Source organism: Natator depressus, chromosome 1 (genome assembly GCF_965152275.1).
Source record: "Natator depressus isolate rNatDep1 chromosome 1, rNatDep2.hap1, whole genome shotgun sequence".
NCBI classification, from domain to species: Eukaryota; Metazoa; Chordata; order Testudines; family Cheloniidae; genus Natator; species Natator depressus.
The window spans coordinates 346528077-346546818 of record NC_134234.1 but is presented as its reverse complement, the minus strand read 5'-3'; the positions used below and the strand labels follow the sequence as shown (position 1 = coordinate 346546818).

Below are 18742 nucleotides of genomic sequence, written 5' to 3'. Positions count from 1 at the left end.
TTGTGCCCAAAGTCAGTCGCCGCCAGGGGCAGAGGGGGACCTTTGCTGCTGAATTTTGCCTCTTAGCTCATTTTCTGGCACTGGGACCTACGGCCGTGCTCCAGTAGACCAGGTGGTGCGTGGGCCAAAGGGACAGAATAGATTCACCAACAAGGTGCCCTGTTTCCCAGCCTGGCAGGAGTTAATGTACTGAATACCCCCGTGCTCACCCCGGAGGGCACAGCAACTGCATCACTGGACTATACCATTGGCACACTGAAGACAGACTCCTGCCAGTATACCCAAGAACAGGAGCCAAACATGATGCATTTGTATTGCTGCATTCCAATGCCCCTTGCTGCAAGACCTCTACTGCCCCGTGCCATGACCTGGGGTGTCTACTCCACAAGCCCTGTGGGAAAGGGTCTGCAGGGCCAGGCGTTCCTCCCAGGCTCGGCAGCTGAAAGCCAGAGGATGGGAGCATGCACACGGCACTGTATTGGGGCAGATGCAAAGCACAGCTCAACCTGAATGAAGCAGTATCTCCTCAAAGGCTTATGCGCAGTGAGCTTGGGGAAGGGGTCAGGCCAGTTCCTTCTGAACAGGTGGTCCTCATCCCAGGAGCCACCAGAAGTTAACTGCGCCGCTTGTCAGCAGCTATAGCAAGAGCACCAAGAATTACGTGGATCAAGCGAAGGTGCAGAAATTTAACAGCAAGGGCTGTTAACCATTGTGCAGTTTCAGAATTTGCTCCAGGATCAATCTGAAGTTCTGTGCTGGGAGCAGGAATCACTGCGTAAGGGTCTCTGGCCAGTGCAACACATGAGGTCAGGCAACAGTCCATTTGGCAGTCAAGTCTCAGTCCAAGCTTCTCTGCTCCCCACCAGGTAAAGGTTGAACCATGGAAGAGTTTTGTGATTAGACCGCGATAAGAGGACCTCAGTCTCCAAGGCTGAGAATCCAGCATGACATTTACTAACAAAGGTCTTGTACCCAGCTCTGTGAACTCACTCCAGCATTGCTCTGCCAGGTGGCCCCCACACGCTTGGAATCCGTTTCCCTTCCTGCACTAACCAGTAGTTTCTCAGCTAGCTGTCTCTAGTTATCAATGGGTCTCTGTCAAGCTGGGAAGACGTATCTAGTGAGATCCCGCTGGGGTCAGTCCTGGCTCCAGTAATAAATATTTTCATTAATGACTTGGATAATGGAGTGGAGGTGTGCTTATAAAATGTGCAGACAACACCAAGCTGGGAGGGGTTGCAAGCACTTTGGAGGAGAGGATTAGAACTCAAAAGGCACTTGACCAATTAGAGAATGGGTCTGAAATCAACAGGAGGAAATTCAAAGACAAAGAACTACACTACAGAAGGAAAAATCAAATGCATGACTAGAAACTGGGGACTAACTGGCTAGGTGGTAGCACTGCTGAAAAGTAGCTGGGGGTTTTAGTGGATCACAAACTGAACATGAGTCAATCTCATGCAGTTGTGAAAGAGGTGAATATTCTGGGATGTATTAGAAGGAGCAATGTATGTAAAATATGGGAGGTAGTTGTCCCACTCTGCTCAGCACTGGCGAGGCCACAGCTGGGGTATTGTATCCAGTTCTGAGCACCACATTTTTGGGAAAGAGGCGGACAAATTGGAGAGAGTCCATAGGAGAGCAGCAAAAGTGATCAAAGGTTTAGCAAATCTGATCTATGAGGAAAGGTTAAACAAACCTTTGGGCACGGTTAGTGTTGAGAAAAGTCGACTGAGTGGGGACCTGAGAACAGTCTTCAAATACGTGAAGGGCTGATATAAAGAGGATGAGATCAACTGTTCGCCATGGCCACTGAAGGCAGGACAAGCGGTAATGGGCTTCATCTGCAGCAAGGGAGAGTTAGGTTTGATATCAGGAAAAATGTTCTTACTCTAAAGGTAGCTTAGCTCTGGAAGAGGCTTCCAAGAGAGGTTGCGGAATCCTCATCATTTGAAGTTTAAGATCAGGTTGACAAACCTGTCAGGAATGGTCTAGACTTCCTTGTGCAGGGGGCTGGACTAGGGGATCGCTCAAGGTCCCTTCCAGACCTACATTTCTATGGTTTTTAGGACCTCATTGCCATGTCTAGGTGCCAGATACAAGGATTTAAAGCCTCCACATTATCCTGGGAGGATTTTGTGCTCTAAACATCCTTCAACAAGGATGCAATTCCAGAACTGCTGTCTTTGGGTGGCTACATACCAACAGGATGGGAGAAGAGACTCAGCCACCAGAACATCTCTTGTGCTAATTAGGGTAGACCTGTGAAGTCAGACGAGTCTTGCACTGTGCTTTAGAGGTAGCAAGATATGAGATGACCCGTTGTAGTCTTAAGAAGCCAGTGGCTATGGGCATTAGCCTAACTCCCAAAGCCATTGAGTCCTCCTCCAGCCCTTCATGCTAAGCTGCTGCCCTAGGATTTTCCCTATGCCGCAGATCTGCCCAAGGTACAGGTGTCTAACAGATGCATGGGGTAGGTATAATGCCCACGTATGGAGCATGCGCTGGTGAGTGGCACCACCTGATTGTTCCTGGCACTTTGTTTCCTTTCCTCCAGCTGTGGGCTGTTGGAGAGCAGAAGAGTGTTCTAATCGGTGACAGCCCAACCACTCCTGCATACAGCAGACTCCTCACCACCCAGTGCAGCCTCTCCTACAGATGCACAGGAGAATGCCAAGCAGGAGAGCATCCTGTGGCTGATTGACATTTGAGGCTGATGAGGCTGTAATTCCATTTCCGTGACAGTTTACAGAGGCTGGAATCCTAGGGGCAGACTGCAAGGGGGAGAGGCAAGGAGGTTCTACCCAGAGGGAGCCGAGAGCCACTGCTGGGAGCATTCCCAAAGAGAGGGGGAGGAATGGAGAGCAGGGGGTTATGTTTACTTTCCAAGAAATCAGACTGCCCATTTCTCAGGCATTTCCATCCAAATTAAACCTCCCCAGCTGCATGCATTTATACACAGTATATTTTCCCAGAGCCTAACTATACACCAACAGCACCATCTAGTGGCTTTCCCACCATTTCCCAATCTCCAAGCAGCAGGCTGATGTGGTTACATAGTATGAAATATTTACAGACTGCATTCAGCAGGTTACAGCCCTGTAGCACACACAGGAACTCGCAGGCAATGCTTCGCTAGCTCTACAGACTCCAGCAGAGTAGGGCACAAAGGAAGAAGGTGACAGGGCTTGGTTTTAACCTTAGACAACACAAGGTTTGGGGGGGATGGGGGGGAAAGGACACTTGCCTATTTAGGGGCAGGGGCCATCGCTCACTATGTCTGTACAGCTCCTAGCACAATGGGGCTTTGATCTCAGCTGGGGCTGTCAGCAGTGACTGTAACAGACGCAGGATGAACAAGGAATACCGGCCAGGTTCTGTCAGATCAGAGCCTTGGCTAATCTCACTACGGGCAAGCTGACTCAGAGGAAGGTGCAAGAAACCCTGCAGCAGAGGCAGTCCTGGAATAATCTGCCCCCAAGGGAAACCTCCTGCCTGACCAGTCAATGGTTGGTTTATGCCCTGACTCAAAAGGGTTTAATCTCCCTTCTAAACTCAGGGTTCCTCCATCTCTGACTACTGTAACATTGGAGTTCCGTTATCCACATGTCAAGGCAGCTCTGGAAAGGAAGGAGAGGGGGTGGCTGCAGGAGGGTTCACACTACAACGCAACTGAAGAGAATGAAACTTTACCAAAATAAGCCTTACCATGAGCCCAGGCAGCCCTCTGCTGGCCACAGCGCTGTAGGAGAAGCTGAAATGTCCCTGCACTACTCACCATTGGCCACATGGTGGAGCAAAATCCTCTATTTCAAGTCTGGAGGATTAAACTTTTCCACTCTTTTGCATGCTCACCCACTAGTTCAGGCCATTCTCGATCAGATCCTCATGCACCTCAACCCCTTCCTCTCTTCTCAGTACCACCCCACTCCAGCCAGTCCTGGAACTTTCCCATCAAGGGAGGTTTGAGCACAGAGGAGAAGCAACACAGGGGGGGAAGACAGAGTATGGTGCATGCAGGGAGCAGGACGGAGGGCAGGTAACTGTAGGGGGGAGCTCCATGGGACAAATGCTCCCACATGCAAAGGGTCAAACAAGCACAGCATGTTGGCTGCAGATTCAGCTCTTCCTTTGCATCTGAGGGGCAACCTGTGGCAGGCATTGCTGCGGCTCAGGGCAGGCTTGAAAGGAAACCTAACTCTGTTACCATCTCACCATGATCAGCTGTGCTAGCAGCCCCAGCTGCAAGTTACAAGGATGTAGCATTTGCCACCCCAGATCAGAGACGATCCATCAGGTCCCATCTCCTGCTTCTGGCCATGACCACAGCACCATTGCACCAGCAGCAACACATGCTCTGTGGCTACCTGTCTTCCATGCTCCACTCAAGTCGTGAGAGCCTGAACAAGACATCTCCTCGCCTGCAAGGCACTCACCTTGGCAACGAACTGCTTGTCCTTCTGGTCCAGATTAGCCGTGGGTGCCACATAGTCTCTCCAGATTCTCAGCTTGCGCTCCTTGGCGTACCTAGCAACAGAAAGATGCACGTGACCATCCAGAGCTAGGGTTGGGGCATGCATCTTGCCCTACTGAAGCTGCCATAGTTCCATTGCAGGAGACAGAGCCAAGCCGCTTGCAGGTGGTGACCCGCATCTAACCAAGGCCAGCATGGCATCCATGCACCAACAACTGCTCTGAGCACCAAGTCAGTCCTGATTCCGGGCACGAGGTCTCCCCAGTAGCCGAATGGGCCTTTGTAACCAAACTACAGTGAGGAAGTGGATCAGGACAGCAAGAAAAGTAAAGGCAACCCAGGGAGCAGCTGAGTCAGTGCTCCTGGGAATCAGGCCACTTGCCTCTAAAGCCATGTGTAGGCCTCTGAGTATCAGGCCCCCACTGCGAAAGCCATGGCCCAAACTAGTAGTGTATCCTGCCCATCTGCAGCTCCCAGCCCAGCCAGGCGAGTGCTGTGTTAGTCAGCAATGTCCAACTGAGCAGAGCAGGTGACGCCAGGCCTGAGCTGGCTGGAATCTATATGCCAAGGGACCAGCCAAGCTCCTGCCTCCCCGTGGTCACCTTCCCCACTGCCCATGGCAGAGATTGCCTTCTTCCAAAGCTGCATGCAAGAGGCAGACTATGGCAGTGAGCGGTGCTCCAGGGGCATGGGCTGAAGGGGAAGGATGCCCCCAGATTTCAGCCAAGATAGGAGACAGTGGCAGGGGAGCACCACAGCTGCCAGCCACTCAGAGGAGGCAGCAGGCAGGGTCCCATCTGCTCTGCTTGGACGCTAGCTGTGAGAAGGAGATGCACACCCAGCCTCCCTCTTCAAAGAGCAGCTCTGAGATTCCCCACCAGACACCAAGGGGGAATGGAGAGAGGCCAGCCAGAGAGCTGGGAGATCACCCTCCTCTGAGCCTTTCCCAGCTGGCTGCAGCAGTCTCCCACCTCCACTGGAGCACAGCTAACCCCCCCCTCCCCCGTACACAGAGCACACCACGCAGCTGTCACCAGGTGCTGAGGGGGAGGCAGACAATTGTCCTTCCCACAGCCAAGCAGCTGGGCCCAACTCCCTGACGCTGCCCCATTCAGGCAGCTGGGGGCAGCCAATGGAAGACAAGGATGCGATTTTCTTTAGCTCATGAAGCCCTCCCAGTGGAGGGCACTCTGGGTAAGTTCTTTTTTGGGGATCCCTGTGCCCCGGAACCATCGCCACCCAGCATCAGCAGCCACCAGTTACCTTTCGGCCGCTCGCAGCTTCTCAGCCCCGCGGGTGTACACGGCGATGGACCAGTCCACGCAGCGCGCGAAGCCTTCCTTCAGCAGCAGCTCCGTGATGTTGCCATTCTGGAATTAGGAGGGGGAGACAATAGAGTCAGTCTACACTCCTGGAGCTAGGAGGCTGACGTCACTCCCCGCCAGGGCCGAGATGGACACCTGTCTCCGGGTCCACTAGTATGTGGGAGGAGTCTCAAGCCATTGAGACCTTGTTGCCAAAGGAAGCAGCACTGTGCTCGGCACAGCCCTGGCTGAGACCCGACAGCACTAGCTCTATGCCAGGCTCACTGGACAGCTGCAGCCAGCCCATGGAAGGCAGGGACCCATTCTGCACCCCGGGCTAGCAGGAGCCACACTAGTGACTGTCCCCCCTACACAAGTAGGGATCTAGCCAACAGGAAAGCACTAAAACTGGCCCTCAACAGTGGGGGTTGTTAGGGGAGGCAGTGGCCCTCTGACCATCACCTGGGCTGCAGTCCTGCTGGGCCCCTTGGATACTGCATGCCCGAACAGCCAGACACCCCCTACTGCCATCAGTGACTGCCCAGTGTCTCCACTCTGGCCTGCCGTACCACCGGCCATGCTATCCCACTGCACCCATGAACTCCTACCCAGCAATAAAGCCACCTGCCCCGCAGAGCTCCCACCGGTGTAGAACGCAGCAGGCTCTACAGTTTAATAAGCAACACGGGTCGCCATGAGCACTCCTCCCCAGCTAGCTGTGCTCTCTGCACTGGCTCCCCACTGAATACGGAGTGCGCTCTGACACCTACCCTGAAACGCTAACATTCCTCCATTTCAGTGGCCATGCCATGCAGCTTTGAACCCCAAGCTCCAGAGATAAAGACTGTGAACCCACAGTACCACTGGGACCATTGGTCAGATATGCCCAGCTTGGGCACATGAGCAAAAGGCCGGAAAAAAAAAACAAAACACTTCTGCTCTCCCCGATGGTGGTAACCAATCACACTGGGATCTGCCCAAATACCCCCTGCCCCACTTGCCGGATGGAGGATGGTGCCCAGGATGTTCTGATTGTGGCAGCTCTCCAGGACAATCTGCACGTCTCTCTGCAGCAGCCGTGACTCGGTGAAGAACTTTGCTTCTGCTGCAAATGACTCCGGTGTCTCTGTGCCATCTGCCTCCCTCTTGAACGTCGGGCACTGCAACACGGAGGCAAGGGCAGGTTAGAAGGGGGCGCGCTGGTAAGACCTCTAGGACGGGGAAGACTGCTTGGCAAAAGTAATTGAAGAGCAGGGACGGATGGACCACCATCGCTCCTGCTCCTACTCCCACCGCGGATTGCGCAGAACAGAGCACGCCTCCACCGCATTTACGATCACCAGCATCAGAGCGAGGGCACCTTGGCGCACGGACCATGAACCAGAACCATTAGTTCCCCGCGCTGGGATCCTGGAGTCCACTCCACGGGAACAGCCTCAGACCCGTGCACTTGTTCAGTAAGTAGTGTGCCCAGATATAGCACTGAGAAACGTTGGGATGGGGGATCAGAGGTCCTGTGGAAAACAGAGCCCCTAATATCGGGACAGTCCTGATAACATTGGGACATCTGGGCACCCTCTCAGTAAGTGCTGTTAACTGTGGGGGAAATGGTTGTGTAATTACATTACTCCTAGTATTCTGGGGGTCCAGACCCTGTACCAAGATACAGGCCAAGGCTCACACTAGTAATTTTGGGTGCCCAACTGGAGACCTTAAAAAGGCCAGATTCTCAACACTTGATCGGAAATCAGGGCTCTCTGTCTGCCTGGAAGCACATCCACCCTTCGAGGACTGAAATACGGATGAAGGGTGCAAAGGAAGGCAGCATGCAGGGGATGGGCACACTGCAGCTCCATTTCTTGCTCTACTTCATATCTTTTTATTGTTTAAATTAACCAAAAACTTAACTCAGGCCGGGAGGGGGGGGCGCCCGGGAGGGGGGAGGAGACAAGAGAAAGAGAGGCACTTGGAAATGAAGTGAGGGAGAAGCAGTGACGGCTGAGTAAGGGAGGGGAAGGAGTAAGGAGAAGGGGAAGTCCAATGGGCAGATGGAAGTGAGGCGGGCGGCTACGGGGCAGGATGCTGGGCTCTAACAGCCAATGGCAATGAGCAAGTCAGAGGGGAAACCAGGCAGAGTGCAAGCGAGAAGGCTGCTGCTTCCCGTGGCGGGGGAGCAGAGGGCAGTGACCCAAGGGCACATCCAGAGCCACCGGCCAGGAAGGCTGCTGCCCCTGCACCCTTGGCTGCAGCTGCTGTTGGCTGTTTTGGGGGAGGAGCCCAGAGGACCATATGAGGTTCTGCTTCCCCTGTACAGCTTCAGAGGGATACGAGGTCACTTCCTGTCCCGAAGACTTGAGGAGTGCTGCTGGACACTTAAAGAGCTGCCACATTGCATCCCAGAGGTGAGTGAAGCAACCCCAGCACACGTATGATACCACACAAGGCAACTATAACTCATTGGCTAGGTTGGGCAAGAAAAATACCACCCATGAGAGAGCAGAACGCCAGCACAGAGGTCCAGGTCAGTCAGGTTCCACTCTATTGTGGCAGAAAGCTCCCTAGCATGGGGAGAAAGAGAGGTCACGCTTACCTGTAAGTGGGTCCCTATGTGTATTCCACACATGGGATATGCATGCGCACTGCACACCTGAGTCCAGAATTTTTTTTGCAGGGTCCACTGGCCCACACATGCCACAGCTCTCCTCATGCTCCCAAGCCAGGGTATGAAAGACAGCACGGGCCAATGCCTCTGCAGTTCCTTCTCTTACTGAATCCAGATAAGCTGAGGCAGAGGTGAGGGAGGGCAGGCAGTGGAATACAGATAGGGGCCACACCTCAAAGAGCCTCCAGTACAGGTAAGTAACCTCCACTGCTTCGCATGCTAGTCCCTATCTGTATCTCACACATGGGAGAAGAAGCAGCAGTGCTCAGACAGGTGGGTGCGAGGACATGGAAGTGATAGCTGACCATAGTACTACTGTCCCCACAGCCATATCCAAAGCACAGTGTCTCGTGAAAGCATCTAAGGAGCTCGGAGTCACTGCCATACAAATCTCTAGTAGACATACATCTCAGAGATGTAGCAGGTGTTGCTTGCACTTTAGTGGAATAAGCCCTCACCCCCTCCAGGGAGGGATGTGGGCTAGGTAATAAAGGATAATACAACCAGAGATCCATTTTGAAAGTCTCTGACACCTTGAGATCTCTGCCCTGGAAACAGTTTAGGTGTCTTTGTAGATGAAAGGCCAGTACCCTTTGGACATCCAGAGAATGAAGCTGACTCTTCATCTGAGGCAAATGGTTTAGGAAAAAATATCAGTAAGTGGATGGTTTGACTCAGGTGAAACTCAAACTATGTTAGGAATGAACCTTGAGTGGGAGCACAGCTAGACCTTTCCTTTATGGAAGGAATATATGGTGGGTTCACTTTGAGCACCCCCAGCTGGCTGGCTCTTCTGCCTGATGTTATGGCAATGAGAAAGGCCACTTTCGTAGACAGATGGGCCACAGAACATGTTGGCTTCAGGTTCAAAGGGAGCTCTGGAGACAAAAGAAACTGAGGTCCATGGAAACACAAACTTCACCAGTGGTGGAAGGATCTACGAAGTCCCTTCAGAAATCAATGGATAACCAGATGATCATCACTCACTTGGTCACAAGTAGGAGGATGAAAAGCACTGATTGCTGCTTTAAGAGGCTATTCCAGGACAGCTGATCTGAACAGATTCTGAAGCTAGCTGGCATTGCTGAGCCCAAGATGAGAAAACTCCATTTTACTGAACAACTCCTAGCAGAGCCTTGGCACTACTCTGGAACATGAGCTCTCATTTATATAGAAGATTTGTCATATTGTTCAATGCAATTTGGACATTGGGATTGGGTAAGTGGAAGGAAGGCATTGCCAGCTTGACCAACAGACCGGAATTCTAGTAAATGGATATGCACTCTGGACTCCTGAGGGCCCAGAGGCCTTGTGCCATATGACCTCCCATATGAGCGCTCCAGCCTTAGAGGGAGGCATCTGACTATAGTTGCACCTCAGGAGCCTGTGTGGGAAAAGGGATCCCCACCCAAACCTCACCAACTTTGTTCACCAGGTGAGAGTCTAAAACCTTGGACAGAATCAATCACCTTGTTGATGTTGCCCCTCTGGGGAGTGCCTGGGAAAGAAGCCAGGCCTGCAAACAAAGATGGAGCTTGGCAAATGGCGTCATGTGTGTAACTGAGGCCACGTGGCCGAGGGGGGAAAAGGCAAGTCCTGACTCAGGTCCAGGATAGTCGGATGGTCTCAGTCTCAGAGCACCCATGGCAAGCCCTAGAACCTCTCAAGAGGTAGAGAAGCTCTTGCTATGGATGAGTTCAACAGCACCCCTATAAGGTATATGGACCTTGTGGGGGTCAATGTGGATTTCTCGCTGTTGATGCAAACACCCAGGAAAGGCGATTGATGGAGCAAGAATCTGGTTGCCTGCTGGGCTTCTTCGTAGGATCTGTTCATCAGAATCCAGTCATCGAGGTAGGGTAAGACTGAATTCCTTTCTCCCCACCTGTGCCTGGTACCAGACTCCTAAGCATCTTCCGACTCAGAAGAGGCTGGATCCCGGATCACCATCAGAACCAACAGTACCCATGGCTGCATAACGAGACTGGCAGGTGGGAAGGGAGAACATATCTGCATCCAAGAATAGCTGCCTCCTCTGGAGAAACAATGCGCCAGAATAGAAACAGTCCCAATAAGAGGACTGAATGAGGACAGAGGAGAGCAAAAAAGCATCCTCCAGGGAGATGCAGGTCTCAGACCATCCTGGGGTGCAGGGAGTGTCCATTGATCAAGCTGTTGGATCCAGAGCTTCCTTGGTCACAGTGGAAGTTGGATCCATCAAGGGCCATGTAGTTGTAGGTACCACATTGGCTCTAGATGTAGAAGTGGACACTGGAGGGGGTTTGAACTTAACCATCAGAATCTATACTGGAACCTGCAGATCCATACACTTGCGTGCCACTTGCTCTTGTCAAGATGACTTACTCAGCCCTAAGTCTGTGGTCACTGATATGACTGGCAGCAGCTGGCACTCGGCACCTCTGGCTTTGGGGCCACAAGCCATTAAAACATTGTGAACGCTCAAGAGGTCCAGGTTCAGTGTTTTCAAATTCTGGTGGCCGAAGTTTGGCACCTCAATTGCCTGATTTGCAGCGGTGCTGAACACCTGCAGCCAGGGGCACCTCCAGAAACTTTTCCCATGTTATGCACTGTCAGTCAGATTCCTGTGGGGCCATCCCCATGACAGCCACTGGCCCCGGGCCTCGCCTGCTGAGTCTATGCCAAACTCAACCCCTGCCTTCCAACCTGGCCTGTCCAGGTGCAGCATCACGCCTCCATACCTGGGAGGGGACAGGGGCTGCTTGAAGCGGGGTGAGGCCGGGCAGGACTGGGGGGGAAGGGTGGGGAGGGCAAACCCTGGCCCAGGTCCTGGCCCCATGGCAGCAGCAAGGAGCCACAGCACTGGCTGCCCCACTTCCCATGCAGGTTTGGGCCTGTCAGCACTCCATGGTGAGAGAGGGCCATTGGTGCCAAACCTGAGTGGTGCTGCGACTCCCTGTGCACCAGGTCACAATGCCACTCACGCAATTTTGGCCCCACGTCCCCTCCATCATGACAGAGGGCGGTTGGGGTCAAACCCGAGTGGGCAGTGGGACAGCCAGCACTGCTGCTCCTTGCAATTGCGACAGAACGTGCGGACAGCTGCATATGCCACGGCCTGCAGCTCACACTGGGAACTGTGGGGCTCCAGACCACACAGGCACCTGAATGTCTACCCATGCCTCCATGGTTCTGTAACATGCTCCTCACCATGATGTTCAAATGGACTAATGGCATGTAGGTGGAGAACACTGGGACCCCAAGACTAAGCAATCCATGCACATCATGGCTAATAGCAATGGTAACAGCAGCGAATCCCTTTTGCCTGTCTAGCACTCAGTTCAGTAAAGCAGGCCCTGGCAGCACGCACAAATAAATGAGAATGGGCAGGTTTCTCTGGGAAAGGCATTTGCATGGCCAGGCATTATGTAAGGGAATTCCGGCCCGGGCAGAAAGTGATATGCTGGCACCTCCTCAACTTTGCGGAACTGTTGACAGTCGCAGAAGAGGGAAAGACCTGGAATGCTCTGGCTTTTGGGAAGTATAGGACAGTTCCTGAATGGAGTACTGGCACCACCACCCTTAGATCTTCCATGACCACGAGGGTCAGGATCTTCGGATTTGTGTGTGATCTGAAAAAGGCTACCCGCCCCCCCAATCAGCGACTGCTAAGCACCAGGCTGGGAGACTGAGTTCAGTGCTGGGTCTGAAGGGACTGTCTTTGCCCACTGAATTAGCACCACACTGGGAGTTATATCCAAAAACCTGACACGGCAGATCCGGCTTAACCTGTGACAAGGCAAGATCATTGTCCTAAGGCTGCACTGGCTGCAGAATGCTTTCAAACCAGATTTCCCCATGGACTTGTCCCCCCTAAGCTACTAAAGGACATGGACTTTAAGCCTTTGACTCTTAAGTACCTAAGACCTCCTTTAACTCCCACCTTCTGCAGGAGACATGGAGATGAGCAGCCACTGTCTCCTTGTAAAGTCTGAAGGAGGGGTGTGGACACAGGTGCCTGACAGTTACCAAAGAGGCAGTCCTGAGACAGGGAACTCAATGGACACTGTCCCAGGGAATAAGACCAACTTAAAAGCCGTGAAGGTCCGGTTCAGGATGTTTAATGGGGGTTACTGGTGAAAGCCCAGACTCTCCTCATTGAAAGCAGCAATGCACATTAGAGTAGGCACACCCAAATGGGCACTGCAGCTCAGCACAGGGGCTCAGCACAGAGCAGTGGAGGATACTGGCAGGCCTGCAACAAGCCTGAAGGCCCAGCTGCAGCACAGGTCTGGTTGCAAACCTGGAGAGACAGTTCAAAAAAAAAAAAAAGGAAACAAGAACCAAGCCTCACCTTGATCCCAGAGAGCATAACAGTGACCAGGTAGTAATCTGGGAGGAGCAGGGCTCTGACCACGCTGCCATCCCGGACGTGTTCTATGATGGCTGCAGAACACGAACAAGTGAGGGTCAGCTCTCAGGAAGGAGACAACAGCACCATCCTCACACTCCTCCCCCCACAGCATTCAGTCAAACCCAGCCATGAGAAGAAACCCACACACAAGCAGCACACACTGCAATCCCCGGCCCTGGCCACGAAAGGGCAATTCACTTGGGATATGCACCCAGCAGCCTACGCTGGGGAGGACTGCAAACCGGCTATGCCCCAAGGCCAGTCAGAGCTCAAAGAACAGTGCAATGTAAGCGCCGGCAGGAGGTGAACATCCCAGAGCTATGCGCTCGCTGGTAACCCAACATGCTGCTTCCCTGCAGTGCATGCTTACCATTGACTGGCTTCTGGTGCATGGAGTCCACAAAGTGGCGTGGGTTTTCAATCGTGTATTTGAGATCCCGGACTGTGTGAGAGCCTGTTCCTTCACTCCACATTCCCTTTTTCGCAACCTTCGCCTGATCTTCCAGCTCAGCCAGCCTGTTCTGCTCAGGACTAGGAGAAAACACAGCTCTACTGTAAGAGCATTCAAGGGTCAGGGCAGAGGTGTGGGGGCTGAGCGTAGCAGGCGGTTGGATGCTGGGGCATTGCTATCTTGCATGTTTTACCAAGAAGGTTTGCTCCAGGGAGCGCATATTTGACTTGACATTTCACTTCTGAATGCTCTAACAATCCAACCTCCACTCAGGGCGAACAGACCCAGGGGAAAGCCTGGCTAATCGCCTGGCTAATCGCAGCACGCACCACACACTAGAGACTAGAGGAATCTTTTCTAGCATCTCACAGCTGAGGAAGTTAGTGCTTTACAAGTGGAGCACTGAGGCCATCTCGATAAGAGGCTTAGCTGAATGAAAACCCAAGGATGGCAAGGCAGATGGGAGCCCTGTTTTCATATCATGCAATCTATCCCCCAGTACAGTGGGAAAGACCCAACACTTTGCTACAGCTTCCCCCAGCAGAGCTGTACCCAGGCAGAATGGTGGGTTCAAACTGTCTGCGCAGACACAACCTACACCGCACAGCATCTGAGTCAGAAATAAATTCCTCCCTTTGTGGGACACAGCCAAAGATTAAGTGACTGGCCTAAGGTCCCTCAGCAAGTGAATGGCTGAGCCAGCAATCCAGTCCAGGAGCCCAGACTCCCTGCATTAATAATTGGACTGCCACAGACTGGGGAACACTTGGACTGCAGAGGGAGTTGGTTTCACCAGCCTGGCTCCAGTAATTGCAGGCTTGTCTTCTGAAGCTTAGTAGAAGTGAACACCACAGTCAACTTCCAACTAGGCTAGGAAGAGCCAGCATCCATCTCTGGATGCTAGAGCTAACCAGAGTACCAAGCCATTGCTGTACACGCCGATACAGCATGATACAGACCTTGCTGCAATGGAAGCAAGCATCTGAAGTGCATACTGAAGCGCTCCCATAAGGCACAAGCCAGGAAGAGCAGTGACAGATCTCAGGTTCACTCACCCCCTTGAACAGTTACCATAATTAACAGGAGCCAGTGGATATCAGCACTGCAAATTGCACCATATTGTACTTCCACATCTCACTTCTCTCGCAAAATGGAGACAATCCGAAAGTGCATGGAAGCCTCTCAGCAGAGAATTCATGAGCAGCTTCAGCTCTATTTAACACGAATGGAGGCGAAAGGAACCTTACCATGTCTGAACACAGGGATATCTGGCCTGTTAGCCACAGCTGTTCTGGATTCATTAGCCAATTTATTAATGTAATCATCTCATAACAAGAGCAGCTGTCAGCCCAGAGCACTGCCACTCCACTAACATGCTTGACGCACTTCCAGCAAGACACTCAAAGAAACTCTCATACACCAGTGCAGCACCACATGGCTCTTCCTTCTGCCTGGGCACGGGACGCCAGCAGGACTGGACTGCTGGCACTGTGCAAGCTGAAAGCCAGCCTCAGGAGTGGGAGGCCTGTTTCCCACAGCTTGGCAGTAAAGCCATGTACTGCTCCCACCACGAAGAGGGCCAAAAGGTCCCTTTCCTGCATCAGGAAACCAGCCTATTTCATAGCCTGAAATAGGCTATTGGACCCAGACACCCACTGCAAGCACTTCCACACACACTTAACTTTCATCACGAGTGCTCCTCCTGAAGGAATTGTTCATGTGCGTGAAGTGAGTTACCTCCTTGTGTTTGCAGGATCAGGGCCTTCCCTGTCAGTATGTTCTTTGCCTCTACCAGCGTTGTGTAATTAAATGAGGGACCCAGCCATAGTGGCATTTTAAAAAAAAAAACCTTCATTTTGTTTAGGATAAATTTTAAGGTTGCAATAGCATAAACTTTCAAAATAGTTTTCCAAGCCCTCCCCCAACATTAAAAAACAAAAAGTCAGTGATTTAAATTCCTTGAACCTGGTAAAGGACTGATCCTGCATTGGATGGGGAGAGATGATGGCCTAAGGTGCTCCTTTATACTATATCTGCTTTCCCAACCCCTGAAACTACCTTGGGGTCTAAACAGGAGCCAGCTATGAGGGAGGGGCTGTGGGTTCCAACTTCTCATGAAGAGTGCGATGTAGTCCATGTCTGGATCAGGTGGGAAGTGCTCATGGCACGTGCCATTACCAAGCTCCCCAGCCTCTCCCTTTGGCTCTAAGACACGCCACGCCACCCCTCATCTAGGCCTGATGAAATAGGAAAGACGACTCAAGGCACCATGTAATGTCTGTTGGCTTGAGTTGAATGCCCTGCCTTCCTGTTAGTGAAGGGGCAAGCAGCACACTGTTCTCCACAGTCCATGGCAAGAAGTTGCCTAAGGCACAGAGGTTAAAAGAGTCTGTAAAAGGGGTTTTTTTTAAAATGCCTCTTCTGGCTGGGTCCCTTCTTTAATTACACAAACACTGGTAGCAGCAAAGAACATATTGACAGGTAAGGCCCTGATCCCGCAAACACAAGGAGGTAACTCACTTCACACACATGAACCCTTCAGGAGGAGTAAGCATGTGATGAAAGTTAAGCATGTGTGGAAGTGCTTGCAGCATCAGGGACTAAACTGTATTAAAAATGTTTAGTAGCAAAACCTTTGTCACTTCACTAGTAAACTGTTTCAGAGTTAAAAGTTTGGCCTTCAATATACTGAGTTATTGACATTTTTATTCACAGGCTAAAATGTTTAAAAATACCCTAAAGTCTGGCTCCTAAACCTATATTTAAGCACCCAAGTGTGTGACTTCAGAGCACAAGTCCCATTGACTGAAAACTGCAATTCCTAATATAGGAGTACAGCCTGGTTGAGGCATTTCAGCTCTCAATTGCATCCAATGAAGTGAGCTGTAGCTCACAAAAGCTTATGCTCAAATAAATTGGTTAGTCTCTAAGGTGCCACGAGTCCTCCTTTTCTTTTTGCTAACACAGACTAACACGGCTGCTACTCTGAAAGCTCTCAATTGGTGGCGATAGTGGGCAAATAGCCTGTGCTTTATTTCCAAACTATGTTTGCATTCCTCTCTGAGCAAGGGTATCAGTGAGGCTCTGGACTGGTCTTTCTCTGCACAGATGAGCATTTTAAGTGTGACACTCTAGCAGAATAAGTCTGCACAGAATCAGAATATAAGGCTGCAGCTGCACTGCTTGTGGTGGGGAGACTAAGCCACCAAGAGCTCTCCTGTCAGCCTAACTACTGCCTCTGCGAAAGGCATAGCTATGTTGTTGGGAGAAGCTCTCCCGCCGACATAGCGCAGTCTGCACTGGTGCTTAGGTAAGGGTAATTTACAAAGCTCAGGGGGGTGGATTATTCACACCCCAGGACGACGAAGTTATTCCAGAGTAACCTGTAGCGTAGACAAGGTCTTAGTGAGGAATTCAAACATCCACTTTAGCAATGTAAGATTAGCATTATTAGGGGTATGTCTATAGCGCAAGCAGGGCTGCGTGACTGACTGCAGCTCACATAGCCACACCCACACTCGCTCCACCGGCTGGCTTGCTAAAAACAATGGGGAGGACATGGTGGCACAGGCTAGCAATGCCAGTAGGTATCCAGGGGGCTTGTGCAGCTCACACTGAAGCCTGGGCGTCCTGTCCTCACTATTTTTAGCGAGCTAGCTAGATTAAAGTAGTGCAGGTACGTCTACATGAGCGGCAATTGCACACCCGGCTGCAGTGTAGATATAGCCTATAGCACGGTAAGTAAAGAACTGTAACTTGGGAACCATTCGGATTTAAATAAAAGTTGGTTTGTTAGTAGTTTCTGGTTTGTATCCACCAGCCATTCTTCACTGGGATTGACCCTTACGGTCATTAAGGATCTCATAGCATGACCAAGAGGTGTATTAATCCTGGTGTCCTGGCCTTTCATTTCCCCTGCATTTTAACTGCACAGTATTTCACTTTGTGCTCTGAACAGCTATGCTGCTGCGTTCAGTTAAATAATTGCCTTATTCTTCCCAAAGCTTGGCAACAGAAAATTGCACTGTTGCAACTTGTGTTGGTCCCGAGAGTCCAGCCTAACTCTCCTGTTTAAGGTGCACACACCATGCCATGTCCACAGGCTGCATAGCAGGATTGCCCTGGGAGAACTCAGGGCTCTGCTGGAGCTGCATCACTAGAATTTCATGCCGAAGCAGGAATTACATTGGTGCAGTGACCCAGGATGGGATGCAGTAGGGCAGAGCCTTGCTCAGTGAAAGTGTAATCACGGTGGTGATTCTTCCCCACTGGAAGATGTATGTGGGGGAGCGGATGCATTTTCAGGCCTGACGGGCGTTTCGCACGTGTTCCAGCATAGACGAGACTTCAGAAGGGGCTGTGTTTCAGTAGTGGGTGATGTGAGCTGTGCCTGTAGCTTGGGAAGCCATTTGCAGCCTTTCAGGAAACAAGGCACTATCTAAATACAGGCCTATATTTGTGTGTGTGTGTATATACACATACATATACATACATACACACACATATACACATACACACACATATACATATATATATATATATATAAACATACGCTGAGACTCCAACCAGGGACTGCTGAATTGGAATTAATTTGCAAACTGGATACAATTAACTTAGGCTTGAATAGAGACTGGGAGTGGATGGGTCATTACACAAAGTAAAACTATTTCCCCATGTTTATCTCCCCACCCCCACTGTTCCTCAGACGTTCTTGTCAACTGCTGGAAATGGCCCACCTTGAGTATCACTACAAAAGGTTTTCTTCCCTCCCACCCCGCTCTCCTGCTGGTATTAGCTCATCTTAAGTGATCACTCTCCTTACAGTGTGTATGGTAACACCCATTGTTTCATGTTCTCTGTATATATAAATCTGTAGTTTCCACTGAATGCATCCGATGAAGTGAGCTGTAGCTCACGAAAGCTTATGCTCAGATAAATTGGTTAGTCTCTAAGGTGCCACAAGTACTCCTTTTCTTTTTGCAAATACAGCCTAACACGGCTGCTACTCTGAAATCTATATTTGACCAGTAGTTCTGGATGAGTCGGGCAATGAGGTCTGCACCACAGAGCTCAATGGATCCTGAGTGACAGCCCAGTCTAGTGGACCAAGCAGAAACTGGGCATCAGGCATTGCAGATGTGCCATGCTCATAGCACCACTGCCTTGCTGGCTGACACTGGGGGAGTCATTAACTACTGCAGATAGGGAAACAATGGGGATTATACCTCCCTTCCCAGTAGGGGGATTGCAAAGCACTACTGTACACACCTCAAGTACTATCACTAGAAGAAAGCTTTTAGTGCCTGGTTCCTGAAAGAGGCAACCAAGAACAAGAAGAGCTTAATTCAGGGCCCCCATCTCTCCCGGGAAATGCCTGGCACTGCAGAATTTTCTTTATTGGCAAGACTGGAGCTAAAATAGCCACATCCAGACCCTTAGCAATGTGGGCAATGTTTAC

General features: G+C 51.2%; 1 protein-coding gene across 1 annotated transcript in view; it reads right to left on the bottom strand.

The window, feature by feature from the left end:
• The window catches only part of SND1 (staphylococcal nuclease and tudor domain containing 1), a 494703-nt gene that overhangs the window by 437196 nt on the left and 38765 nt on the right, over nt 1–18742 (bottom strand). The window contains exons 5-9 of the mRNA XM_074942785.1: nt 13204–13364; nt 12774–12865; nt 6780–6938; nt 5738–5844; nt 4437–4527 (exon numbers count right to left, since the gene is read on the bottom strand). Coding sequence (XP_074798886.1) covers nt 4437–4527; nt 5738–5844; nt 6780–6938; nt 12774–12865; nt 13204–13364 — 610 coding nt within the window. The remainder of the gene's footprint in view (nt 1–4436; nt 4528–5737; nt 5845–6779; nt 6939–12773; nt 12866–13203; nt 13365–18742) is intronic.